At 45.8% G+C, this 27,571-nt stretch overlaps 7 protein-coding genes and 2 non-coding genes across 9 annotated transcripts; 6 read left to right on the forward strand and 3 right to left on the reverse strand.

Moving 5' to 3' along the window:
- Nucleotides 1-142: 142 nt before the first annotated feature.
- GGI43DRAFT_272560 (magnesium transporter NIPA-domain-containing protein) lies at nucleotides 143-2,651 on the forward strand. Its single transcript, XM_083201103.1, has 2 exons — nucleotides 143-1,189; nucleotides 1,242-2,651. Exons 1-2 carry the CDS (start codon nucleotides 235-237, stop codon nucleotides 2,519-2,521), a joined length of 2,235 nt encoding a protein of 744 aa, XP_083055598.1. The 5' UTR covers nucleotides 143-234; the 3' UTR covers nucleotides 2,522-2,651.
- Nucleotides 2,652-3,708: 1,057 nt separating this feature from the next.
- GGI43DRAFT_426225 (uncharacterized protein) lies at nucleotides 3,709-4,645 on the forward strand (the record flags this gene model as incomplete). Its single annotated transcript, XM_083208613.1, has 5 exons — nucleotides 3,709-3,784; nucleotides 3,855-3,862; nucleotides 3,910-4,164; nucleotides 4,228-4,518; nucleotides 4,556-4,645. The coding sequence occupies 5 exons, from the start codon at nucleotides 3,709-3,711 to the stop codon at nucleotides 4,643-4,645; spliced, it is 720 nt and encodes a 239-aa protein (XP_083055599.1).
- Nucleotides 4,646-4,684: 39 nt separating this feature from the next.
- On the reverse strand, nucleotides 4,685-8,014 carry GGI43DRAFT_431687 (peptidase S8/S53 domain-containing protein). Its single transcript, XM_083209439.1, has 7 exons — nucleotides 7,648-8,014; nucleotides 7,459-7,527; nucleotides 6,784-7,422; nucleotides 6,119-6,660; nucleotides 5,877-5,984; nucleotides 5,513-5,828; nucleotides 4,685-5,401 (listed from the first exon to the last, which is right to left on the reverse strand). Exons 1-7 carry the CDS (start codon nucleotides 7,957-7,959, stop codon nucleotides 4,760-4,762), a joined length of 2,628 nt encoding a protein of 875 aa, XP_083055600.1. The 5' UTR covers nucleotides 7,960-8,014; the 3' UTR covers nucleotides 4,685-4,759.
- A 378-nt stretch (nucleotides 8,015-8,392) lies between these two features.
- On the forward strand, nucleotides 8,393-12,588 carry GGI43DRAFT_431693 (ankyrin repeat domain-containing protein; the record flags this gene model as incomplete). The annotated part of the gene is made up of 6 exons (XM_083209440.1): nucleotides 8,393-8,489; nucleotides 9,131-9,452; nucleotides 9,508-10,217; nucleotides 10,295-11,138; nucleotides 11,190-12,079; nucleotides 12,155-12,588. 6 exons carry the CDS (start codon nucleotides 8,393-8,395, stop codon nucleotides 12,586-12,588), a joined length of 3,297 nt encoding a protein of 1,098 aa, XP_083055601.1.
- Nucleotides 12,589-13,690: 1,102 nt separating this feature from the next.
- On the reverse strand, nucleotides 13,691-13,774 carry GGI43DRAFT_t208. Its single transcript has one exon. It is a non-coding gene; the product is annotated as a tRNA-Trp (tRNA).
- A 740-nt stretch (nucleotides 13,775-14,514) lies between these two features.
- Nucleotides 14,515-14,598, forward strand: GGI43DRAFT_t207. Its single transcript has one exon. It is a non-coding gene; the product is annotated as a tRNA-Trp (tRNA).
- A 654-nt stretch (nucleotides 14,599-15,252) lies between these two features.
- On the forward strand, nucleotides 15,253-19,183 carry GGI43DRAFT_418013 (pyridoxal phosphate-dependent transferase). The gene is made up of 10 exons (XM_083207485.1): nucleotides 15,253-15,883; nucleotides 15,934-16,082; nucleotides 16,149-16,185; nucleotides 16,258-16,647; nucleotides 16,735-17,134; nucleotides 17,186-17,435; nucleotides 17,503-17,775; nucleotides 17,847-18,140; nucleotides 18,195-18,772; nucleotides 18,848-19,183. Exons 1-10 carry the CDS (start codon nucleotides 15,547-15,549, stop codon nucleotides 19,071-19,073), a joined length of 2,934 nt encoding a protein of 977 aa, XP_083055602.1. The 5' UTR covers nucleotides 15,253-15,546; the 3' UTR covers nucleotides 19,074-19,183.
- A 36-nt stretch (nucleotides 19,184-19,219) lies between these two features.
- GGI43DRAFT_431697 (nucleoside phosphorylase domain-containing protein) lies at nucleotides 19,220-20,752 on the reverse strand. Its single transcript, XM_083209441.1, has 2 exons — nucleotides 20,464-20,752; nucleotides 19,220-20,406 (listed from the first exon to the last, which is right to left on the reverse strand). The coding sequence occupies exons 1-2, from the start codon at nucleotides 20,555-20,557 to the stop codon at nucleotides 19,280-19,282; spliced, it is 1,221 nt and encodes a 406-aa protein (XP_083055603.1). The 5' UTR covers nucleotides 20,558-20,752; the 3' UTR covers nucleotides 19,220-19,279.
- Nucleotides 20,753-21,372: 620 nt separating this feature from the next.
- Nucleotides 21,373-24,249, forward strand: GGI43DRAFT_431704 (ankyrin repeat-containing domain protein; the record flags this gene model as incomplete). Its single annotated transcript, XM_083209442.1, has 4 exons — nucleotides 21,373-23,265; nucleotides 23,347-23,867; nucleotides 23,909-24,136; nucleotides 24,231-24,249. 4 exons carry the CDS (start codon nucleotides 21,373-21,375, stop codon nucleotides 24,247-24,249), a joined length of 2,661 nt encoding a protein of 886 aa, XP_083055604.1.
- Nucleotides 24,250-27,571: the final 3,322 nt, after the last annotated feature.

Raw genomic sequence — 27,571 nt, forward strand, 5'->3', positions numbered from 1 at the left:
ACCCCCTTCTCGGCGACATTCCCGCCCGTGTCTGCCTCTCGCCCCGATGATACCTGGTCAGGCAATTTGCCGCGGCTGCCAGCGACTGTAGTTTCGCGCTTCTTTTCTCCACCAATCTCCGATCCTACCGTCATTTGCAATATTTCATTATCCCCTTCCCCTTAGCTGCTGGCTTTGTCACCAGCCGCTTTTTTCTTTTCTTTCGTTTGCTTTTTGTTTTCTCTGGCGGCGACGATGAGCTTCACCTTTACCGAATCGACTCTCCCGACATGGACGAGCGCTTTAGCAGCACCCACGGCGACAGGCGGCAGTGGCGGCGATGGGTCAGGTAGCGATGATGACGGAGATGCGCTGCAGAGGTGGTCGTCCCTGATAGGCATCATCACGGCCATTGTTGGAAACGTGCTGATTGCACTCGCCCTCAACGTACAACGATATGCGCACACGCGGCTGCACAAGGAGCGCAAGAGGATAAAACAGGGGGCTCGGGCAGCGCTGAAACGAGCGCAGAGCAGCAAGAGCAGCAAAAGCAGCAACAGCAGCAATGGGAGCACGCAGGTTGGCGTCTACGGCACCATCATCGGCGATGGTGCGAGAGATGGGGAGAGTAATGGCTACCAGAATGGCGATGGCAACGGCTTCTCAATACCGAATTACGACGATCCCTCGGATGACGAGCACGAATACCAAGAGGACGAGCCGCTGATGGGGTCGTTTCAGTCGAGCGCAACCACGGCTAGCACCGATACCGACACTGTTGAACCCAAGAAGTCGTCCTCAAACTATCTCAAATCGCCATACTGGTGGCTCGGCCAGATCTTGATAACGTTGGGAGAAGCAGGCAATTTCCTGGCGTATGGCTTTGCGCCGGCCTCCATCGTCTCGCCGTTGGGCGTCGTTGCGTTGATATCCAACTGCATTATTGCGCCCGCCATGTTTCACGAAAAGTTCAGGATTCGCGATTTCTGGGGCGTGGTGATTGCTGTGGGAGGTGTTGTTACCGTCGTTTTGAGTGCGAGTTCGGAGGAGACAAAGTTGAACCCCCACGACGTTTGGGGAGCTATAACGACGGTGGAATTTGAAATTTACCTTGGAGTCACGACGTTTCTTATCATTGTTCTCATGTGGGCTAGTGCTAAATATGGTAAACGGACCATTCTTATTGACCTAGGTCTCGTTGGTCTTTTCGGTGCGTTATACCGTTATTCTCATCGTTGTCTTAAGACTGACTTTTTCTCCAGGAGGATATACGGCTTTAGCCACCAAGGGCGTTTCATCAATGCTCTCTACAAGTTTCGTGGCGGCATTTAAAACTCCCGTAACGTATGCGCTTATATTTATCCTTTTATCGACTGCCATTATGCAGATTCGCTACGTCAACAAAGCGCTATCCCGCTTCGACTCGACTCAAGTCATCCCCATCCAATTCGTCATGTTCACACTGTGTGTCATCATTGGCAGTGCTGTACTATATCGCGATTTCGAAAAGACGACTATGAAACAGGCTTTCAAGTTTGTTGGAGGCTGTCTTCTTACCTTCTTTGGCGTCTTTCTCATTACCTCTGGGAGAGAGCGTAGAGATGACGATGACGACGAAGATACACTATCAGAAGTCGAGGGAGTTGAGGAAACGATTGGCCTGACGCAGCACGATGGTAACGCCTCGACTTCTGCGCTTCCTCAGCCACAGCAGAACCGGCGCCGACTCAGCGTGCCAACAACTCCATCTCGCCGATCTAGTAGAATGTCGCGAGTAAGCTTTTCCAAGACAACGAAGCCAGACTCGGCTCATAGCGACATTGAGTCTCACGCAACCCACTACTTTGAACCAGCGCACTCCCCTGCGCATCTCGGCGGCGACGAGGCTCATGTTCTTGTCAGTAACCCATGGCAAGGACTCTGGGTGAGCCCGGACCCTCCTCGAGGAGCTAGAACCATCTCAGCCGAATCCGTCCTCACGAGATCTGCACTCGGCACAACGCCTATACAACCACATCCTCTTGCGTCTTTGAAGGATGGCCAGGTGACTTCGTCGTATTCCGTTGAACGACCAGTCACACCCCGGGCAGCGCATAGTTCCAAATCTGCTAACCACCGATCACGACCATTTATTTCACCCTCACCTTTCTCCTCTACAGTTACAACAGCCGTTAAAGATATGATTCTCCGGGAAAACGACAGCCCAGAAGCGACCGCATCTTCTCTACGACGCATACGATCCAGCATCCGAGCAAGTCTCTTCTTTAATAGTGACGATGAGGATGGCATGCCGGAGCGTATCGCGGAGCTGCCGATTGTCCCCGTATCAGACGACAATCTGCTAGAGGCCTCGGGCCATGATGAATCTGGGCCAAGTGCCGACACAAAAGTTTCAAGGGGGAGATCACGAAGTTTAAGCGATACATTGGGAGAGTTTTTCCGCCCCAAAAAGCACAAAAAGCAGGATGCGGCAGCGGCCGATGAAGACAGCGGCAACTTATTAGAGGACGACGATGAGCAGCAATTAAGTCACAGTCCATAATGTTAATAGCAAAAATAGCGAAAACAAGAATTATTCTTTTATTTTTTCCTTGGTTTGTGGGGCGGCTACAGTCATTACATGTTAAATTTACGCATATTTCGATACTACTCAGCTCTTGTTTTTTGAAGATAAATCTCTCTGTGGTTTTCTTCCTCTTCAAAATGGTTTTTCTTTTCGCGGCATGATGATGATGAAATCCATTGTGGCGGCGTTTTCTTATTTCTTTTTCTTTGGCATTAGGGGAAGAGGGAAGAGTCTGCATGGGATGGACGGGGCGAAGGGGGAACTTGGACTCGGGGCGGATTTCTTTATGCTTGATTAATTTCGCCTTTCTTTGTTTCGTTTCTTTCTTTCTCTCATTGTTTGGTAGTAATACGAAAATTTGGCTGTGTTGGTTAGGCGAGATGAGCCGAGATGTCAGACCCCCTATTATTCTCCTTTTTTTTCTTCTTTCATATCGCTTTTGAATTAGCATGTGATGGAGAGACCGTCTGCGAAGCGTTGACTGCCTTGATGCTATGATTTCGTTTCTCTTTCTTGTTGAATGATTTTCCTCTACTGGTTTCTCATATTGATTGTGAACGAATAACAGGGGGGTAGTAAAAGCACTGTACAGCCACGGTATGGGTTGTGAGTTGGATGTATTTTTTCCGTCAACGCTGTATCATAGGTCTGATTCTTGAGTAAATTTAGTGGCCATGTATATATAGGAGACTGGGAATGTAGTACAGGATATGGGCATCTTCTGTACTGGAGCAACTTTTATCGTTCGCCCTGTCCTGGTGTTGACTGTAGCTAATATGATACGATAGCAAATAGCAAAGCGCAGCTGTCGAAGTAGAATGCCTCGCCTCACGGGGCTTCTGATGATGGCCTGTAATCGCTTAGGAGTATGCGCCATGTTTTCAGGCTTTTCGGTCCTTGCTCACGTGGCAAAGAGCTGCATGATAGACATAGGCTTCCAAGCAGCAAACCTCTGGAGTGATACGGGAATAAATTAAGTGGACGGCAACAAGGCTATGGGCAGAGATGACTGACAATTAGGTAGGCATCGCCTCCAACAGCCTGAATACTCCCTTGTTGGACATTTTGTCGCCCAATACTTTCCGCAAATCATTCTGTCGGGTGTTGAACAATCAATTATTCATACATGATCTGTTGTATGTGAAGCTTTTGTGTAGAAAAATATGTGTAGACGGTGTAACAGTAAGGGTTACACCTCGTGCTACCACATTACTCCTCATATTACTCTCAAAGCCATCCGTATCTTCACCCCAGCTAACACCCTGTCAACTTATAAAATATCTCGAGTTATAATATCCCATAACACTAGGTCAGTCAGTTAACCTCCCTTCAGCATCAGGCTCGCGCCGCTGAACAAAAAAGAGGCCGAGTACGAGCCCGTGCCTGACAGCGACATCTATACGTCGACGCCACAGGCGGGCTTCCATGCGACTCGCCAACAGCTCCTGGCGGGCAAGTTTGGCATCTGGGCCGAGGCGTTGGGGCTGAGTGGTGTCGGCGGCCAGGCCAGCGCCGGCGGGGAGCGAAGCAACAAGGAGACCTTCTCGTGTGACAGTATCGTGACCACGTACTTTGACCCGACGGATGAGTGGGTGGTTAATTGCCTGGCCGCCAAAACCGTGCACGAATAAATTGTCGGCTCGGGCTACAAAAAAGAAGTCTACATCATTACGGGGTTAAAGGTGGCGACGAACCTGGTGTTTGGCTGTGAGACGGCGCAGAGTGCCAACGCCGAAACCAAAGTGGGAATCAGCGTGCCGCAGACGCCAGTAGCGGTTGGGCTTGATGGGAATGTGAACGTGGAGAAGAACCAGACGCTCGGATTTCAATCTACTGATATTGTGGTAGGATTCCGCGTCAAAAAATATCGGTATAAGAAGAAGAGCTTGTTCAGCAAGGAAAGGAAGCTTGAGGGGAAACTCTCCATCAGTGGCGCGGAGATGCTTGATGACAAGGCAGGGCCAGCGAAAGGGGTTAACCCAATTTGAAGAGGTCCAAGTTGACGAGGAGGTATTTTCCCAGAAGGAGGGCGAAGAACAGAAGGGTTCTATTGAAGAATGCTGCGTCAAAAAGACCCTCTCATCTAGTAGTCTAGCATAATTTTATACCTGCTCGGCAGCGGAAGAGCCCTCTCTACGAAGATACTTGTGCTTTAATATTATTATGCAATACTTGATCTTTCACTATCTGGGCTCTCTGATCTTCCACAGAGAATTATGGTAACCCAAACCCCTGGAATGAATCTTCAGACGTTCTCTTAACCCACCATTCCGACCCGTGCGTCACCATGGCCCTCAAAGCAGAGCAAGTATCCGCAGGGTCTCTCTCGTCATCCCACAGATATCTCTTCCAGGGCTTCACGTAGTCATAGCCGTCTATGCTATCAGAGAGACAGCGAAACAGATTCTTCATACCGAGCGGTGTATAGAAAAACTCCGGGCGATCACCTTGGTCGGTCAGGGTATGTCTGATGAACTCCAAAGCATTCGCGGCAATGGCTGCAGCAATGGGCACCGCGAAAGATGACCCGTTAATATAGACTTCTTCTCCATCCCATTTCGAATCAATTGCGTTTCCCAGAGTAGAGAAATTATCACCATGCACGGGCGCCGGGTTGATGCCAACCTTGTTACCCTTTCCATCTGAGACGTGAATACAGAAGACGCCATCTTCACTTGCTGGATAGGCCCTAGCCTCGTTGCCGCCGCCATTGGAAGCAGCAGCAAACAGGAGCTTACCTTTCTCAACAATTCTCTTAATCGATGGCTTCAATCTTGTATCTGGAATTTGACTGAGCCCGAAGGACATGACAATGATATCAGCATTGCAGTCGGAGCCGCAAGCCCACTCCAACGCCTATTTTCGGCCATTGTTAGTTACAAGCCATGCGACTGACTAGTTAGTGTCCTCTCACCTCGACGATTTGGCTTCCTTCGACTAGTTTTTTGATTCGGAGATCTTTGCGACAATGATCTTCGCGTAAGGCGCGAATCGGAGCAATAACCTAACTATGTGTGTTCCGTGGCCATAAGTATCTATATAGGCGTGCTTGTCTTCGCCGAGGAAGTTTCGCTTCAGGAGGATTCTCTCTTGTCCGCATTTGACTAGTTCGTCTTCATCGTCGACTCGGAAGCCTGTGTCAAGAACAGCTATCCGGATATTTCGTTTCAGAGGGCCAGACATGATATCATCTGCTTTGTCGTTGGGCAGTGGCAAAATATTATTCTCCACAAAAGTAAACATACGAAAAACGAAATCTTCTGTATGGGGGTCAGGATGTGTCCTATATAGCAGTTAGACTACGAATACGGAGACACACGATTAAACAAACCTCTGCTGATATGTCTGATCATCAGCGTCGAATAAGACATGCTTATTGGGCCACAGATTTGTCTTTCTTTGTTGATATCCGAAATTATTTCCCTTCGAACTTGTAGGTCTACTTGGCTTGTTGAAATCTAGTGATTTTTTGGGCCCATCGCTATGATTAAGCAAGCTATTTCCGTTTCGGCTTTCACATTCCCTTCCGTCGTGTTCATAGTAATACTCATCTGGCGCAGTTCTATTCTTCACGGCGGTTGCTGGTGCCTTGTTGGATGACGAGTGACTTTCAAAAGACTTGATAAGTGGTTCGACGATAACTTCGTATAGCTTGGTACGAACGCCGTATCAATTACACTGGTTTGTAAATAGAGAGTAAGACAATTGGAAATAAGATCGAGGCAGGATATATCGGTAAATGATTCTCGTGATAAGTTCACTTTGCGGTGAAGTGCGTTGAATAGGTGGCTGATCTCATCTTTGTCATCACCTTCCTCCTGGTCCTCTTTAGCGATTTTAATCTTCTCCTCAAAAAATATTTCCCAAAAGAGGAGCCCAAGATGAACAATAGCTATTTTTGCTCGTGTAAATTGATGTTTTGACTCTTCGTCATTGAGGCACTTGCTTAGCTTTCCCAAGATGTAGGGCTTGATCTTGAGACCTTTGTCGGATGGTTCGTCAGCAATTTCAGCGACGAGGATGCTTTGGCTCTCCCATGGGCTCTGGAGAAGCGGACTTCCAAGAAGACAGAGTAGAGATCTAGCAATATTGAGCGCAAGAAGGAGCCTATCGTTCTTTGTTAATTTATACAATACTCTCGGGGCTGCTTCTTCGCCTTTCTTCAGAGAGAACAGAGATTCTATAGCCTTTGATGGGAAACTGAGCCATTGTTTCCTTGGTGACAACTTAGACGATACTGTAGAAGTTGTTTCTTTGTATGTGCTCGGACATAGCCACTCGTACAGAACCTTCTTTGGAGCCACCACGTTTCTAATCCGATCTTGAAGTACTGGGGTTCGGTTCTTCCAGCAGCCGCCCTGGTGTAGCTGGATCCCTAATTGGGTTTTATCATTGGAAGATTTCTTTAACATGGAGCAGATAGAGTCTATATGATTCTGTTGCAGATCAGGTGGTGCGAGAGAGTCCAGGGTGGTCCAATCAACCATATGCCATTTTGGCTTTGCTTCGCCACATAATGAGACAAGCATATCGATCTGGCTCTCTTCGAAGCTAGACAGGTGGATATAAGTAAAGTGATCTGGCCGGCATGACTTTGGGGCCGTGGTAAAGACTTTGGCGAGACCTTTAGCGAGCTCGCAGAGCCTCTGCGCTTGCTGTAAGTCGGCCAGAGCTCTTGCATTGCTTGTACATGTATATGAGCTATTCCTCTGAGATGAATTGGAAATTTGTGTCGCTTCAGCCTCAGTTAACTTGGGACCTAGAGTGGCTGTGCATATGTTGTTCATGATATTATTAAACTCCTCCGCTGACTTCGCTATCCTGTCATAATGTGGCGCCTCGGCACCTTTTCCGGGATACTTTATCCATGACAATATCTGATGGGGAAAGAGCGTTGAGGCATCAGCTTTGACAATCAGGGTGTAAGACTGCAAGAGGGCTTCCAAGGCATGTAGCTTAGGGAGTCTTGGAGCCAGATCTTTCTAGGACCATGTCAGCAAACACGCTGGACTGGAAAATAATGGCTGTAGTAGAGTACATGTAACCAAGGCGGGGTGGGGTTGCACTCTCGCTGGAAGTGCACTTTATGGAGATTAGCTTACCGAATTATGTTTGAGGATACCGTCGTCGACCAGCTCATCCAGCACGTAGAGGAGATCTTCAAGGGCTTTGCTTGCTTTTTCAAAGGACTCATCCTGCAGGTCACACATAACCTGATTCTTGGTCGAGTCTTTGGATAGTGTCGTGACCTCAAGCCTCAATATTCTTATCGCGTTATGTCGTTCTATTCGGTTCTGGTGTTCAGATTGAGATCGACATGTATCAGGCTCGTTCTTTGGGTCCGGCGGCAGCGCGTCTACAAATGCCCGCACGATAGCTAAAAATAGTTGCACATCTGCTTCGGCGAGATACATTTTGACGAATGTGATGGCTACAAAGCACCGCAATAGCCAGAAACAATAGAGACCCTACTAAAGAGACAAAGGATGGTCATTGACAACATGAAGTACCTAAGCGACAGTTGTCTTTGCTCTTTGTCCGGCAAAGGGGCTCCGAATCTGGCCTGGGCTAACGATCAACGAGGGGGCTGATTGTTCAATAACTGCCGTGTAACCATATTTACATAAATAGTTATATAATCCCCTCAGAGTCCCAGATAGTAGCCTAACAATTATCTTATTCGACGACGTCTTCCCCTCACCGTGTAGCCTTGTGCGATGGATGGTGTTTTCAATAACTCAATAACTCAATACCAACATGCCCCAATCATCATCAAAATTTTGGACTCGCATCCTGATGCCGAGGATATTGATACGTAAATCTAGGACCAAATTTCGGAGTTTTACCATGAGCAACTCTCCGCAGCACGAAAAAATCCAGGATGGCTCTGCTGTCGGCGAGTCAAGCCGACCTATCTACGATGCTGCACAGCGCTGTTCAACGCGTTTTGAAGATTATCTTTGGCCAGCAGATGGCTCCAAAGGAGACCACTTTATAGAAATGCAAGAGCTAAGGGGACAATTCAATGAATGGGCGGCATATGTTGGAACTTTCGCTCGGCCAAGGACGTCTCTCAATGCGCGGTTAGCTCCCCACCCAGAGATAAAAAATATGATACTCGAGATGCTTGATATGATGCTAAATAATTTCGATTGGGGTAATGATTATACCTGATTACACCAGAGAGAGGCGCTGACGTGTCTGCAGTAGATTTTGTCTATGGCGATGAGGTGGAAATATGGGCAGGGAGCCTTGGGCTGCCTGCCATAACGTATGCAATGCGCCAGCTTCTCAGGTCAGCGAGGGAAATCCGCCGCTCAGCACTCTACGGTCATCGTTTGAAGCAAAGGGACCATAATAGCCACGATGAAGCGTCGTGCCTTTTGCTTGTGCAGACAAGATTTCCTTTTGCGCGGAAGAGCCTTTGCAGCCAGCTTGTAGCTTCCATCCATGCTCGGGGAGTATCGCTACAGTACATGCAAGAGCATAACAAGAAGCTTGCCTACCGAATGACTGACGAAGACAACTTGGAGACCATAGAAGAGAGACCCGAAGAAGAGAGACCCGAAGAAGAGAGACCCGAAGAAGAGAGACCCGAAGAAGAGATAATCGCGCCAGCGGTGCCGTCTCTCGAGAAAGATATGGTGGTGATCAAGGAAGACAAGGTCTCGCGAGGTCCTGATACCCTCCCCTCTGTAGTCTCGCCCTCTGCAGTGGATCGTATAAAACGAGCTACGAGATATCCTTCAAGCACGGTTATCAGCAGAGGCTCGGCTGTTGGAAACGGCCGGCTCAATGAATACGACTACCCCCCTCAGCCGAAGCAGAAGGATGGAGAAAAGTACCAGCCTTGCGCTATCTGTTCCATGCCTCTGGAACTTCCTACTTTGACAATGCGCGATTGGATGTATGTGCTGGCAGTCCTTGTCTAACTTATATCCAAGATTCCTAACAAATTATAGGACTCATGTTGACCAAGATATTGAGCCTTATGTCTGCATTTCTGAGGAATGCGCTGCCCCTCCTCGGTTCTTCCCCAGCCTACAATCCTGGATGGATCATATGCAGATGCGGCACTCAATGAACTGGTCAGACCAGGTCCACACCGAGAGATGGTTTTGTAATCTCAATCACAACGAGCCTGACGAGGACATGCCGGAATTCGACGATAAATTGGACTTTTTAGATCATTCAAATACCTACCATGAGGGTCAGCTCTCACGGACACGAGTTATGTTACGTCTGTTCCGAGACCGACGGATAGCGGGTAGGGAGCCCTTTGTATGCCCCCTTTGCGACTGCGTCCCGCCAGACATTGAAAAGCGCAAGATTGAAAAGCCATATAAACTCCTCTGGGAACACATTGCCCAACCTCTTAAATCGCTGTCTTTTCTCTCCCTCTCTTATATAATGGAAGACCCAGAAGATAAAGAAAGTATCGCCAACTCCTTGGATGAGGCAAGCGACAAAGACGACGCTGATTCATCTACGCGCTCAATAAGCGACTATAGCGATAGCGGTGGGAATTTATACTGCAATCGAGAGTCGTGCGACTGTGCAGAACAAGAGAAGAATTCTACGCTGGATTGGTCCAACCTCGAGGCTACGTTCAAATCTATAGCCGGTATCCCAATGGATAAGCTGCCATTATCACACGATGACCCAAGCTACAGTCTTACCACCAATGCGCAGCGCTGGAATGGGAATTTTGGTTTCCTCTCTCTCTGCCACCAAGTTGCAAGCAAATAGGTCCATCTAAGTATGAAGGCCACGCCAAAGACAAAATATTGATGCACTTCTTCGAACAAGACCCCATCCGCGACCAATATGGTCAAGAGGAGGACATGACGACCCTCAATTGGCTCAACCCAGTCGACTATTCTCTACAGCAAAACGACTATATAAAGCAGGCAGAACCAGGCACTTGTCAATGGTTTTTAAACTCAACCCAGTTTTTAACATGGGTGAATTCTCACGGACAGACATTATTCTCTCCAGGCATTCCAGGAGCGGGGAAGACAGTACTCACTTCGGTTATAATCCATAATCTTCACACCAAATTTCAAAATGACGATACCATTAGAGTTGTTTACATCTATGGCCATTTACCGCATCAAAGATATCAGGACGCTGCAGATCTAATAGCTAATCTGCTCAAGCAGCTGGCACAGAACCGGCCTTCTCTTCCAGACTGTGTGAAGTCCCTCTACAATAAGCATAAGGCTATGCGGACGCGACCACTACTTGAAGAAATCTCGACCGCGCTGAGATCCGTGGCTGCTCTTTATTCAAAAGTCTTTGTCTTCGTCGATGCCCTGGACGAACATAATATGTCAAATGATTACAAGATACTTTTGACAGAGATCTTCGCCCTACAGGCAGAGTGCAAAATGAATATCTTAGCGACGTCAAGATTTATTCCAGAAATCGTTGAAAACTTCAGTAAGAGTATGTCGATAGAGATTCGAGCAAGTAAGGATGATATAGGAAGATATATTGAAGCTCACATGGACCAACTGCCACAATTTCTCCAAAAGGATTCACCTTTACAGGAGGAGATAATATCTACACTCTCAGACACCTGTGACGGAATGTAAGTATTTTTAACTACTTTAAAACGAATTCCCTACTAATATAATCATAGGTTTCTCCTGGCACCCGTGTGCCTTCACTCACTTGCTGACAATGCTACCAAAGATGGCATTAAAAAGGCATTAAAAGGATTCCAATGGCAAAATGCGAAGTTGGTCGAAGAAGACACATTTAGAGCATTGAGTCAAGTCTATGATCCCTTAATGAAGAGAATCGTGAGACAGACGACGGGCATACGAGATCTTGCAATGAATACCCTGTCATGGGTTACCTGCGCAAATAGGATATTAACTGCGTCCGAACTTCAACACGCTCTTGCTGTAAGGATTGGCGAGTCTGAGCTTGATCAAGAAGATATTTTAGAGATGGAAGATGTCATTTCAGCTTGTGCTGGATTAGTCACAATCGTCGAAAGCAGCAACGATATCTGCTTCGCGCATAATTCTGCAAAGGCATACTTTGAACGAGCTCGTCAAACATGGTTCCCAGATGCAGAAACTAAAATTGCGGATATCTGCGTTACCTATTTATCTTTCAGAATCTTTGATATTGGTTGTTGTGGAACAGACAGAGAATTTGAGGGGCGGCTGCAGCTAAACAAGCTGTACGACTATGCGGCACATAACTGGGGACATCATACTCGAAATGCTGTAATTTCAATGCCAGATGTCGTTGAATTTCTCAACAGCGAAGGCAAAGTCGAGGCATCGATTCAAGCTCTCATGGTTGTCAAGCCATACTCAGAAGAGTCAGGTTATAGCCAAAAATATCCGAAGCAAATGTCAGGACTACATCTAGCAGCATATTTCGGAATTGACAGCGTAATACGGCACTTACTCGAGAATCTTAGTCCAAATTCAAGAGATAGTTATAATCGAACACCGCTGTCGTGGGCCGCCAAGAACGGCCACAAGGCGGTAGTTAAATTGTTGCTATCCACAGGTCAAGTTGAGGTCGACTCGGAAGATAATAATAATTGAACGCCGCTGTCATTGGCCGCCAAAAATGGTCACGAAGCGGTAGTTAAATTGTTGCTATCCACAGGCCAAGTCGAGGTCGACTCGAAAGATGACTTGGACCGGACGCCACTATGGTGGGCTACCGAGAACAGCCACGACGCGGTGTGTAAGCTCTTGCTTGCCACAGGCCAAGCTGGGATCAAACCAATGGGTGGAACTAGTCAATTATCGCCACCAGTCGGCCAGATAAGTACGAAAGAAACCATTGAACCATCTGGCATCAGGATGGATATGACTGATGCTGTTATAGCCCCATCTCGCCCAGCAGCAGCTGAAGCCTTTCTGGGGAAATTCACTAAGACAGACCCGCCAGTGTCAGAAACAGTTGCTCAGCAGAGTACAGAGTACGGCAACCGAGACACCGATGACTCAGATGTAACCACCCCAAGATTGGAAACTTTTCATCAATGGCTGTTGTCATGTTCTCCTTGATACTGACTTTAATGTAGTTCATTATCAGATGCCGAACCTGTGCCCGAGTCGGTAAGGAGTTTTACATTATCCCTGACCTGTGGTGCGATCATTGCGGTACTTCTTATTATGATGCCATTTAGCAACGTATATTGAATGAATTGTCACGTCAATAAGTAACTAGTCTATGATCGGAGGAAGTCGCTCAGCAGAGCAAATTGACCGAGGTGTCGAATACAAATGAAACCAACCCACCGCCACCTTACAACGAGGTTTGTAGCTCTCAAGAGTCGAAGTTGAGAGCAAAACCTCATCAAATGAATGGTCAGCCTGAAAAGGCTCCTGATAGATCGACTTCATCTGCGAATACGACTTTGGCTGTATGTTAATATTTCAGAGAAGCTAGTGTTATGTAGGCATATAACAATTTTTTGTGTGAAAACTAGATCTTTTTTGCGTCAATATTCTCCGTGGGCATTGTTTTTTCGCTCGCTGCTCTATACATTGTCTAGCGTATGCAGATGAACTCTTGAAACATGTAAAATGTTCACTCTGAACATACAGGACACACGTACATAATGGCAACCTGAGTTTAGATGCAAAAACAGCAACTAAGAAGCACTGATGAATAAAATGAGGCGAGTTGGATCCATATCGCAAGGCTGCGTTTAATATCATGTCCATATTTCAAGCGATCCAATTAAATACTGCTTTGATTAATATATATATGCAGGTTAATATATACGCAATCTGTGTCATGTATTTGTATGAGCTGCACCTTGAATGTTCAATAGCCTCATTGAACAACCCTTGCCATACCCAAAAATGCAATTTGCTGAAAAGTAAATGCAGCCAGTTATTCATTAATGCCGCCACTATTCTGGACTACTTTTACCGATGCAACTCGATCATAGGAGATGAAAACACATGTACACTGGCTGCATTTTAGCCCTCCGTTTTAATACTAAACCATAATACCCTAAGACATTCATGTTGATTTACGCCTCCCTGCATCACACAACAAAAGTCTGCAATCGACCAAGTGCTACTTTACACTCTTGAATAGTATAATCGGCATTAAAGACTAGAAAAAAGAGGTAAAAAAAGAAGTATTGAAGGGTATTGAACCCAACCCGATTCGAACGGATAACCTTCAGGAGATTCCAAGGAACTGGAATCTGACGCGCTACCGTTGCGCCATGGGTCCTGTTGTTAATAAGCCCACCAAATAGAGCCTCTAAGCCTTTGGCGCGGGGATTTCATGATGCTTGGAAAAGAGCAGCTACGAAAGCGATGCATCAGTCCAACATTGATTGGCCTAAAAGTGCAGACGATCGGTAATGTAGTTTCAGATATAATCTTGTTTTTCAAGTGGCTCGTAATTTGATTAGTCAGCGTGAATAGACCGTTCAGGGAGCTGTCTGTCTTAGTTGTACCAATGTCCATAGAAATCTCTGTGGGTGGTACACCGGCTGATAAAAAGGAAATATGAGTCACGTCAAATCTCGTAAACGAGATCAAAGGACTTCTCCAATGGTCTCAATGCTAATTTAGATCCTATATAGAGTTGAAAGTAATCACAATGCTTATTTGAATCAATACATTCGCATTTTAAATGCAACTTATACCAAATGTCGAACTCTAGGGTAGGCCCTAGCATACCTAACGGGGCTCTACCCCTTGAGATCAAAATATCTATATAGCTTCTAGAATGTATTGGGATATTTCAATTTTGTGTATAGAAAATACTTGTATCAATCAACAAGTCGTCAACCATAAGCACGCCGTCGATCGCAATTCTGATAGTGCCAATGAACGTATGGGGTTTCGAACATAGGACGCCACAAAACGGCTTTTCGTGATAATATTGCAGAAGCAAGGTGGATGGCTGAAGCACTAGCAGGTGAGGGGCTTATGAAGAGATTTTCCGAGGTCTGCCATCACAGCGGACCCATGGCGCAACGGTAGCGCGTCAGATTCCAGTTCCTTGGAATCTCCTGAAGGTTATCCGTTCGAATCGGGTTGGGTTCAATGCCCTTCAGAATCTTTTTTTGCCTTTTCCTGATTATTACGAGTTCTCATTTTTTGCGCGCTTTGTCTGGTTCAACTTGCGTTGAGAACGTAGTATGCTCTGAATTTTTGCAGTGTCTTTTGACAGCAGATATGTTGGCTGTGGACTGAAGAATCTGATAACACGGCTCCATTAACAATAGGAATGACCGCGCTCTGACTGCAATAGGGTAGAATCAGTTGACTTGCATTGCCTTGCTAGGATCAATGGCGGAAAGCCATCGCGGTAGATAAATGTAGCAGCTGTATCAAGTACAACTACCCAGTAGATAATTGGACGGCAGAATATAATATTGAAACTACCCAAGGTAGAGAATAGTGACAGAGCGCAAAAGCGTGGCTGTAGGAAGCCAGCTGAAGAAGTCTACTATTGCCAATAAATCGAGCGTGCTGGGCTTTGGCACAGCCAATCGCCTAGACTCAGCGCTTATTTAGTGGCCGGTTTTAGGTGAAAGGAGCGAGGCGTTTCAATATTTGTATGCAAGGTAGGATTGAAGCGGCCATTCCCCCACATTCTCCTCTCAGGGAGCTTATAAGTGCCGTTCGCTTAAATGCCGTGTGTAGGTGCATGTGTCTATAAAATGCTAGTCTGCTTCGGACAGTCCGTATTGTGACGATATTCTTGCGGCTTAAGACGGCCTTGTGTATGAGAAAAAGCCTCGCTTATTGCCGAAAAGCCATATCACATTTAATAATGTGATATACGTGAAAGCCACTGGCCGACACCTTGCATACATGTAATCAGCTGAGAGTTAGAGAACCTTGACAGCCAGATTAGAAAAAGAGTAATCGTGAAATATAAACTGGCATACTCGCTCGATAAAATTGGTTGTAATAGTCCGTCTACAACAACCAGTCTACCATCCTCAATATACCCTTATACAATTCATCCTTTACAAAGTAATAGCCATGGGTGATGATCCTCATTATGACGATAGGCTCGCACACGCAAGAGTTGGGTCCTACTTTTTGGGGCCCAAGGCCGAAAACTTCCATGTCTTGAACGAGCTGATGGGTAAAGTGTTGCAAGATCAGCAGACTGTGCGCCAGAATCTCTACCGCGATGACCCAGCATTCATTACGGCTGGAATGATGCAAGCCAATACTTATACTGAGAGTATTGATGAGCTTCGAGGCTATGTCAAAAAACTGTCAGAGGACCTTGCGCTGCATTCGATTCCATTTTGGTCGCCGCGATACAATGCCCATATGAACATGGATGTTGCACTACCCAGCATTATTGGGTGTAAGATATTTCTCGTCTTTGTGTCTGATGTTGGTGATTAACGATTTTAGATATGGCAACAATGATGTACAACCCCAACAATGTCGCAACGGAAGCAAGTCCTCTCACTACAAAGAAAGAAATGGAAGTTGGAGAAGATCTTTGCAAAATGTTGGGCTATGGAAACGACAATGTCAAGCCTTGGGGCCATATTACCTGTGTAAGTGATTTAATAACCCCCATTCATTGAATGATAACTAACCGTGTCTTGATATTGTCGCAATAGGATGGTTCAGTCGCCAATCTTGAAGCTATCTGGGCAAGTATGTAGTGCTTTGCCTTTGCCCTTTATCATTCAACAAGTTTATAGAGGCCTAACAGCTATCAATTCCTAGTCCGAAATCTCAAATTCTATCCGTTGTCTCTCATGCTGGCCATAGGCATAAAGGAAAGCAAAAATGAAAGCAAAGGCATAGACCCGCCGCTCAACTTTTTGGCTCATGCTGACCCCCCGTTTCTTGTGGAAAACTGCAAGGGAGAGCGGAAGCCTTTTGTCGAGTTTGATACATGGGAGCTGCTAAATCTCAAGCCGCGCACGGTATTGGAGCTTCCCACCCGACTCACAGAAGAGTATTCCATCACAGCTCAATTTCTACAAGATGCTCTTAAGCCATATCTGATCCAGACGGTTGGAAAAGACTACTTGGAGCGTTGCTTTGACATTGAGAAGTCGGGAAAATTCTTCCTCAGCACGACGAAGCACTATTCCTGGCCAAAAGGTGGAGGTAAGCATCATTATCAAGTTGTTTTAATGCATTGAATTCAGTATGATCAAAATGTTGAGACAATCTCTGACCTGTGCGTGTTTACAGCAATCTCGGGCATTGGATCTGTCAATTTTATCAACGTTGCGGTCGATGAGGACGCACGTATGGACATCAATGATTTGCGAGTCCACTTAGATGATTGTCTTAGCAACCAAACTCCAGTTTATGGAGGTGTTGCTATCATGGGATCAACAGAGCATGGCGCCTGCGATCCCCTTGCCGACCTTGTGAGCCTGAGGGAAGAGTACCAGGCCAAAGGACTGTCGTTCGCGATCCATGCCGATGCGGCTTGGGGAGGATATTTTGCTTCCTTCATCGATCGCTCCCCGGAAGGCCCTCCAGCAGATTTACTCCCGCTTGTCCCTGCACTGTCGCTTCAACGCTACACAATGAGGCAGCTTCAACATCTTGAATTTGCAGATAGTATCACGATTGATCCTCACAAGTGAGTCTAAAGCGCTGTCAGATTATTAATATACCTAACATTCTTCGGCAGATCAGGATACATAAACTATCCCGCAGGCGGACTTTGCTATCGCGATGAACGCATGAAGTACCTCATCACCTGGACCAGTCCTATTGTATACCATGCTGGCGACGAAGTGGGAAGCATGGGCGTCTATGGCGTTGAAGGCAGCAAGCCTGGCGCGGCAGCGGTTGCTACGTGGTTGACGCACCGAATGCTGAAGCTTGATCCTAAGGGTTATGGCAGACTGCTTGGCGAAGCTGTGTTTACCTGCACCAAGGTCTGTTCGCGATATGCACATCTATGACAAACGTCGCCGGATGAATAGCTAACCTGAGAAATAACAGCTTTACTGCCACTGGGCTACGATGACTAAAGATGAAGATGATCTCATCGTCTGTCCTCTAATCCGACTCCCTAGTGAGAAGAAAGCTGGTCACTCAACAAGTGATATTGAGAAAGAGAAGGAACGTATCCGGGAAAAGATTCTAAGCGTATCGAACGAGGATCTTTTAGATGACCATGAGACCATGAAATTCCTGAGCAAGCTAGGCGGTGACTTGATGATCAACGCATTTGCCTGCAACTTCAAAGTCAATGGAAAAGTAAACGATGATGTGGTAAGTAATTGCTTCTGCCACCTCTGCAATTATAGACTGACATTTACTGATTTCTCGTGCGTCTCGGACAGAATGAGGCAAACTATCTCAACCAGAGCATCTTCCAGCGTCTGTCCGTCACATCAATGAAGGACGTCGTTGCTACACGACCACTCTTTTTGACTTCATCGACCTTTGGAGAAGCTACATATGGAAAGTGCCTCGAAACTTACAAGCGCCGTCTACAGCTTGTAAATGGAGAGAATCCTGCACGTGGCGATCTGATGTTCTTGGTCAACGTGACGATGAGCCCATGGCCAACTGACCAGAATTTCCTCGGTAGTTTAGCTGAAGATTTCAGACGCGTTGCGAATGAAGAAGTTCAAGTAAGTTTAATGCTCAAATTTGAGCAGATAAGATGAACTAACACTTGGTAACAGAAATGTATTATCCGCAACAGGATCGAGCCCGACATCCACGGCTTTGTCATGCAAGGCCTCGACCAGATTCATCTTGTCCACATACCCATGTTTCACATGGCCAACCACCGCTGGCAGCTCATCATCACGGCCGAGTTTCCTGAAAATGTAAAACAGCGCTACCAGCAGCTCCGCAAAGAGAATCCAAATAAATTCTACACCGTGGCCAACACGCAAAAGGACCTGCTTGAAGAAATGATTAAACCAGGAGTCGAGATCGAGTGGCGTCTGGACGACGGCATACCAGCTCCTGGTACCGAACCTATCATGACCTTTAAGCTGTCTAATGTCCGCGTGGTGGTTCGAGAGTCAATGTTCTTCAACGCACTAGATCAAGCTTACCCAGATCGTATGCCTTTTTACTTATATGGCAGCAACGCTGAGGCGCACCTTGACCATGTGCTCAAGAAGGCTCCTAATGGTATGATTAGCGCTGATAGTGTGAAGCTGGCCCTTCAGCCTGAATTGAGCGATGAACAACTTGCCAAGGGCGTTGTTGCGGTATTTGAAGACGTCTTTGAGAATGCCATCCAACCATTGTAAGTCTCGGATTAAAGCAGTCACTCTACCGATATGTGTACCTAATGGAAGAATAATTGGCTAACTTGGCACAGGCCTCTTGATAAAGTCTCAAATATTTCTCTCGCGGCTTCTGGTCTAAGTCTAGTACCTGGTCGGACGCACAAGACGTCCGTATATGAGAGCTATGAAGCTTATAATGGCGGAAGTGCGCCTATTGCGCGGGGTGATGTCTCTATTGGAGAGTATGTCTTTGCGGATTGGAAGGACGTCAACATGGATCCAGCGTGTCACATGGATCCAGCGTGTCACATGGCATGAATCTAAGCAACGATATATGACATATTGGAATTACCTATGCAAAAGCAGCTATAAATTTGTAGAAGCTATGTCCGAGTTTAAGCAATGGAACACGCAGTTTGCCTGTCGCACATTTAAAGTCGTCTGGGTATTCAATACGGCTATTATAAGGATTTTAGTACTGGTTTGTCTCCAGGGACTTGCATAGACGATCTAACTGCTATTGCTCAAGACGGTGAATCCCTCAGTGAATATCGTCTCAGCATTGCTTTCAACACAGATGCCGCCGTTGCTGCCGCAAATGGCTGCCACATCTTGTTTTTATGGCTGTCGGCGTAGTCACAAACCCCTTTAACAATGATACATGGCACCTCGTCCCAAACGCCAGCCCCTTCCATCTCAAAAGCAATTATGTTTTGTTGTTTGGCAATTTGGTCACGATGCTCTCCAGATTTCATCACTGTGTCTCCAGAGGCCACATAGCCAATAAAGATTTCAGGGCAATGCTTGTTGTCTGGCTCCATATTCTTCTTCATCTCCAAACACTTCCTCGGCACCAGCCGTTCTTCGTCGCAACGGAGTTCGACACAGGATGCATGGACAGCCTCATCACAGAAGCTGTCTATTTGTTCGTTACAGTTACAGTTATCTGCCTGGAACCCCCAATGTTTGTGGCGATAGGTCGCTGCAAAGAGCTTATCTTCTGAGGTACCTGGATATTGATAGTTGTGTCGATGCCCCTCTTGTATGGCCGCGTTTTGTAACTCTTTCAAACACTGCCTGGCTTTCTGCCGCAAACGCCTTTTCCCCAATTCAGTCTCAAAGCTAGCAATCAAGGTGCGGACGGCTTTGCTTTGACGATCAAGACTGTCACCAACTGTGTCCTTGGTTACGAATGCATTGGGATATTGTCTCCCTAAAGTGTGCTTAACCACAGTCTTGCTGATGATCACATCGCCGAGCAGCACTTCGTCTTGTCCTGCAATCGGTACACCACCACAAATTTCCACAAGAAAAGCAATTTTCAGGCTAGAATAGCTTGATCGAAGACTGGCCGCTGATCCTGCCCCAGCAGCTATGCCCATACTCGGAAGAAGCGCCAGCACAACGTTGTGATTCCCGATCTTCCCAGTCGTATAAGTGTTTGTATCTCCCGGGGCGCACCCATAAGGCTCATCTTCTTCATCCCAAAATTGATCAAATAGTAGCGAAACCGCGTCGTATTCAACTGGTAGAGCGCAGATGATTGCCACTTGGAAATCCTCTCGATGGCGGGGCTGCTCTTGGCCAGGTATTTCATCTTGGGTTTCCACTTGCAGCTTTTCAGCCTTGGCTTGGTCGTGGAGGGGGTTGACTAATCTTAATTAGCAATGAGTGATTGCCAATGTCTCTAATTATACTGTCCTTACACCCAAAGAAACTACCGTTATTAATCTATACGCCGCCCGCGTTGTTATTATTTTGAGATCCGTCGCCTTTAGCCACATTTTGAGGGCCAGAACCATGATTGCTGATGGAAATGTTTGAAGGCATAGTCACTAATAGTATTTCTTATATTTAGCAATGTCAGAACTCAACAACTCTGTCCATGTTGAAGATTTATTCGATTTGTGCTGGACGACGAAAGGCGTTGAAATCTTATGGCCTCTTGGACCATCAGTTGTATAAATGAGCGTCGGCCATGCATTGTTGACTAAGGCACAGTTAAACTAAATAAAAAAAAAATCAACATGACAAAAAACGTGGACGCACGAAGATTGGCCAGGCTACATGTACCGAAATTTCTAGATCGATGATTTTACCCCTGCACGGAAACTGGCCTTTTGTTCTTCTCAAGAGCCGCCATCTCAAATACACCCCGCTCTTAGCTGTACCTAATACCAGTTTACCGATATTGTTCTCAGCGGCGCAGAATTATCTTGCAACAAGAAGAAGGGTAACGAGTGGCAAGCGCTCGAGAAATGGCGGCTTCGGATGTTTCCATCGATAACTACGGCGATGGTTCTCAAAACGTGCAGACAGGCGATGGGCCTCAATATAACAACAACAGCAATGGTGCACAGTTCATTAATAGCACTCTCAATTTGCGTAAGAACAATGGCCCGCAAGTGATAGTATTTGGCTAATTAATTAATAACCCGCGATAGTTGGTGTAATGGATAAAGAGATTGGTGAGACCAAAAGGCTTCTAGAGGAAAGAAAAGGTCAGGCATTTTGACTCCTTGGCGTCCACTTTACTCAGCTCTCTACTTGATGTCAAAAGAAGGTTGGTAACGACTAACAAGCTATAGACTGTCTAAGTTCTCTTAGCTTCGAATACATGGACGATCGCAAAGAAGATATATCTGTTGCTCATCCCCAGACATGCGACTGGTTCTTCAAAACTAACCAATTTCAACAATGGTGTCTCCGCGATAATATCCCAAGCCACAATGGAGTGCTTTGGATCAAGGGGCATCCTGGCACAGGAAAGTCAACACTCATGAAACATACTTTAACGCATTTCGAAGAAACAAGTTCCAAAACGCATATTATTGCTGCTCATTTTTTCAATGCTCGAGGCGATACCTCCGAGCAGACGCTTCTCAGTATGCTGCGTTCATTGTTGTACCAACTACTCGAAACAGAACCGGCCATCTACGAGCGATTTTTGCGCTTATTTCACAAGAAGTGGAAAAACTTTGAAATAAAGCGGGAGTGGCGAGAATCAGATCTCAAAAATTTCTTGCTTTCGGAGATACAACATTACCAGTCCAAGCCACTGATTGTTCTTGTCGATGCATTAGACGAATGCGAAGAGTCTCGTGTGCGAGATGTCGTTGAATTTCTCGAACAGCTAAGCATAAAAGCTGTCAGTGCGGGAGTGACTCTCAACATTTGCCTATCGAGTCGCTATTATCCACGAATTGGTATAAAAAAGCACTTAGAGCTTGTCGTAGAAGAGCCAAGCGAGCATAATGAGGATACTATTATATATACCCGCGACAATTTGACAATAAGAGATAATGAGATCGAGAAAGAACTCCTTGAAAAGGCGTCTGGTATCTTCATGTGGGCTGTGCTCGTTATCAAAATGCTTAACAAAGCATATGACGAGGGCCAAATTAAGGCCATGCATAGGGTGTTACATGATGTACCCGGCGACCTTGAACATGTGTTTGAGGTACTTTTAATTAAGGACAATCCAGATAAACACGAGACAATATTTATGCTCCAGTTTGTTTTGTTGGCGAGACGGCCGTTAAAACCAGAAGAGCTGTATTTTGCAATGTTGGCGGAAACGAATGCCAAGAAAATAGACGCCTGGGACCGGTCAAGGATAACACTAGATGATATTCGACGACGTATCACCAATTCTTCGAGAGGTCTTATCGAAGTACGTAAAGGTGAAGGAGACGCCGCCGTACAGTTCATCCACAAGTCAGTCAACGACTTCCTCATTCGAAATCAAAGACTGCAAAGATTAAGCCCAGCGCTCAAAGTAAACCCATTGGGTAGTAGCCATGAACGTCTGAGATCTTGCTGTATGGCATATATTATGATGGAAATGTTTCAGTCAGCTAAAGATCGGAAGCGAGTAAAGGCGCTTGAATTTTCCTATCCGTTTTTAGAATATGCGTCCACCTATGTTCTCGAACACGCAGAGGAGGCAGACAGAAAAAATATCGGACAGGCTAATTTTTTACAGCGGCTATTAGAAGAACATGATACCTTTGAGAAAATGAGGCTTTTTCACAATTCTTTTGAGAAGTATACCGGCACAGGATGCGTAAGAGGAGTTAGTTTGCTGCACATGTTAGCATTCCATGGGTACAACAGTCTTACAAAAGCTCTTCTCGATAAGAGGACTGACATCAACGCTCAAGGAGGGATTTACGGTTATGCACTCCAGGCAGCTGCATTTAAAAACAATAAAGAGATTGTGGAATTACTGCTCAAAGAGGGAGCAGATGTTAACGCTCAAGGAGGAATACTCGGCAGTGCTTTACAGGCAGCTGCAGAAAATAAAGAGATTGTGGAATTACTACTCGCAAAAGGAGCAGATGTTAACGCTCAAGGTGGAATAGTCCGCAGTGCTTTACAGGCAGCTGCAGGGGGAGGCAATAAAGAAGTTGTGGAATTACTGCTTGAAAAAGGAGCAGATGTTAACACTCAAGGAGGGGTCTATGGGAATGCACTCCAGGCAGCTGCAATGCAAGACAATAAAGAGATTGTGGAATTACTGCTTTAAAAGGGAGCAGATGTTAACGCTCAAGGAGGGATCTACTATAATGCGCTCCAAGCAGCTACAAAGAAAGGCAATAAAGAGATTTTGGAATTGCTGCTTAAAAGAGGAGCAGATGTTAATACTCAAGGAGGAGTACACGGTAGCGCAATCCAGGCAGCTGCAACACAATGGGATGAAGATATTACGAAATTACTGCTTAAAGAAGGTGCAGATATTAATATCCAAGGAGGTAATAGCGGCAGTGCTCTGCAACTAGCTGCAGCATGTGGGAGCCAAAGGGTTTTCCAATTGTTGCTTATAAGAGGAGCAGATATCAATGCTCAAGGAGGAATCTTTGGGAATGCACTCCAAGCGGCCGTAATTGAAGACAAGCAAAGTTTTATTAAAATGTTACTTCGAGCAGGAGTAGATGTTAATGCTAAGGAGGCGGGGTTTTATGGCAGTGCTCTCCAAGCAGCTGTAGCAGGAGGTCATAAAAAGACCGTAAAAATACTGCTTAAAAGAGGAGCAGATATTAATGCTCAAGGAGGAATCTATGGCAATGCGCTCCAGGCGGCCAGAGCCAAAGGCGATGAAAAGATTATAGAGTTGCTGATCAAAGAAGGGGCGGATACTAACACTCCAGAAGGATATTTAATGATGTGCTCCAAGCAGCCGTTATACCTAAAACCGAAGCGGAAGTTCTGGAGATTATGCTAAAACAGAGAGTAAACGCTGATAGACAAAGGGTTTTGAGATTTTTTCTTTTCAAAGCATTCAACGAGAAGACTGTGGAAATACTGTTGAAAGAAACGGTAGAGACTGACAACCAGTGGATTTACGACCTTTTCTATTGGAGAGCCCTGGAGGAAGAGAAGTTCGACGATGCAGCAAGATTGATAGAGAAAGGAGCAAATGTAAATGCTTATAGGAAAGGTCTTCCTAATCATTTAACACTCGCTATAATGGAGGCCGCAGAAGAGAGAATAGCAGTGCTTCTGGAACATGGTGCTGACATCAATGCCCTAGTGTTTGAAACTGAGATGAGGATTAAATCCCAGGTACCTGAATCATATACCTACCAATATCTAGCTTGGCTATTGGGTATGTTTTCAACACTGTTGGTTATTTTATGGGGTTATTCTTTTGAGATTTTATGAGATGAAAAATAACTCATATACGACAATAACTCGACTGGATGATAATTCAAGTTGTTAAACTCTCCATAACTAGCTCAACACTTTCAATTGTTCCTGTGTCACCTGATATTCTCACCGTATCTTGAACTATTGACCTAGATAAGGTGTTTACTCCTTTTGTTCTGGGCAAAAGAGGGTCTGTGTAAATGATTAGTTGTGCCCACGTGCTGGTAATCAAGGTCATGTGGACAAGAGACAATCTACCAGGGGATCGGCAAGACTATTGCGTCTCATCTCATCTCTTGTAAAAGTATGGAGTAGTCCCGACTCAGCGGTAAAGCTCGACAAGGTTATAACATGCCACGAGGAGGAACTTGTTGATGCTTGAACCTATGACGAGGCGGTGAAAACGGCACGTAGTTCTTACAGGTGCCCACCAAAGATTATGCCCCTGGTACTTGTAAGAATCCCAAGGTTGAAAGATCCCAGCCATGGCATGTCCTTGTAAGACACAGCGAGTGAAAATATTCCACTCCCATTGACGCCATACACTCATGACTCCAGGTAAGCTGGGTTGATGCCAGTAAATACCTAGGTTCTCGTATATCTGGTGCCTTGGCCATCTAGTACCGATACTACAGAATATTCTATAGATATGCATATTCAACATGACACCTATTAGGGACGGGCCTACGGCAACGGGCCGAGTATGGCGCTTCCAAGCGTCCACTACTCTTATCGTAGCGGGCGTAGTTCGTAGATTCTGGGGTCCTTTTGGTGATGGATTGTGGCGGTGATGCTGGCATATAATCCAGGTACTAGCGTTAAATGCAAGCATCAAAAATGCCAGCACTCATGCAACTAAAAAGATGGAAGATTTTTACCCTAGCCTTGCTGACTGTAGCCAAGACAGGGATGCATTTTCTGGTAGCACTACAGACGCACATTCCATGCCATGCCATCAAAACCAGGGAGGGATTCATCCTGGTGTGCACGAGAAGTCCATGCTCGTTCATGGATTTACTGCACAGGGTTTTGGAAAATCAGAGACCAGGTCGCAGGGCGCAGGCGCAAGGACATCTGCAAGATGACGCCTTCTGCAAGGCGGCGGTGGACATGATGGCGGTGTCTTCATTCACTGGCACTCGGATCCTCCGTCAGTGCAATTTGATTAGCCTGGTAAGAATAGTGCTGAGTGCTAAAATAGAATACTATCCATATGAGGTCTACGAAGTAAAGTCGGGTTGTTGAGAAGCAAAGATGTAAGCGGGTTTGTTGACTGCATGGAATTTTAGGAACGTTCATAGAAAACCTATGGCAAAAACAAAACGTTACTTACACGTGGTGGCAAGCTATGGCATATTAAAATTAGGACTATTGGCCAGATTTGCGGGAGTGCTATTGTGAGCTTCCATATCTGGCCATGATCCTTGCCGGAGATCGGCACGGTGAGCCATCAAAGTAGAAAGTTACAAGTGTAAACGCCCTCCTATGAAAAGATCGACGGTGATGACTGCTTGGGTTAAATGCGGCTACAATCACGGGTGCAATGGTAACATTAATGGTAGCGTTACTACGAGTGTTACCCTCATGGCTATGCAGAACATATCATTTTTAATTTCGGGCGTATTAATGACAGCGAAGGTCTGTTTTCTATATATAGAGCTTCTTCATACATTGTTGAAGGAACTTGAATATGAGTGCTAAATCAAGAATTCTTTAAATTACCGTAATGAAACTTTGGCGGAATAAATGACTAGTTGGAATATTACACACCAAGGGACAGGATACCCAAGGAGCTATAGTAAGAGTTAGTTCTCAACTCAACCTGATAGAAGCGAACAAATATCACATGCAATAAAAAATACCACCCAATTTCAGTAGCATCCTTTTTGCTGGCTACCAGGTAACACCCTCAGTTTACGGCACCGAGGAGGAAACTGAGCCCGAATTGTTTGCCATCAATATCTATTCATGGGCTTTCGGAACCGAGCGTATAATTAAGCCCCGAATGAGCATCTCCCAGTACCGCAATACCGGGGACATTTTTTCGTTCCCGATAAGCCTCCTATTCCAGGAATCCTAGACTTCCCCGCACAAATTTTACCCCGTCATTGCTTGAAATAGTACTGCGTGCATGTGCTACGCTTCAATACGACTGTGACCTCGGCCGCAGTGCTTCTACTGCACCCCGCAAAAGCCGGACTGAGTAGTTATAGCTTATAGCTCTATATTAAACAGATATTGGTAAAATCGCACATGTTCTGTGCATAAGTGCGCGGAGGCCCCTGCATCTCAGCCGCTTTTGAAAGAAAGGGCTATGACGGCCGAGGTTGAATCCATGAGACATGGTTGCAACATGGTGGATAGACAAGCACGTGCTTGACACATGGGTTCAAAGATTCCCAAAAGTGCGGAGAAAAAGTACTATAGGCAAGGATTATAGTCTGGCAACCACAACACATGAGTCAACCTAAATCCTTTGCGTTGTTTATGCTCAAAAGGCCATTACGTTCGAGGCCCTTTTACCAAGAGGATGGTGTAGTAGACATGGTTAAACTATGATTCATGATTAGAGTCTTTGGCAGCGCAACGCTAAGGGTATGTAGGTTGGCTGCTGTGCATGAATCCTCTTTATGGTCTTGACAAGTCTTGGATCACGATATAGTATTGACATTCTGAAACATGTGAATGTAGCGTATACAAAGTAAGTAGACTAAAGAGAATGAATAAACTCTAGAAACAAAAGAAGACTAAGTCTTCATCTGCACCCATTAACATCCTACCCTAAACCAAAAACGTTTGTCGATTAAGTTAGACTCGCCGTTCCGTTAAACTTAAGATTGCTGATAATAGTTTCAAGCTGTAAGTCAAGCAGTTCTACTCTTTGTGGATCTTTTTCACAACGTGTTAGGAATTGCACAAATCCGAGACAGAGTATCCCTTGACCAAGAAACGTTGCACGCTGGTCTGACCCAGCGGCATATATCTGACGCAGCCGATAGCACGCATAAATTCTCACAATTGCAACTTCCAAATTTTGTCTTTCAGATGTCCATATCAGATTTTAGTTCCGTATAAGAGCAAATGCCGTTATGGAGATTCAGTAAACTGATCGATCATATGGATCATCAGATCCATAGCCCCGTTTGGAGCAAATCCGGCAGACAGGG

The sequence above is a fragment of the Trichoderma evansii genome (assembly GCF_050947405.1).
Source record: "Trichoderma evansii strain SZMC 28006 chromosome Unknown GGI43scaffold_33, whole genome shotgun sequence".
Classification (NCBI taxonomy): domain Eukaryota; kingdom Fungi; phylum Ascomycota; class Sordariomycetes; order Hypocreales; family Hypocreaceae; genus Trichoderma; species Trichoderma evansii.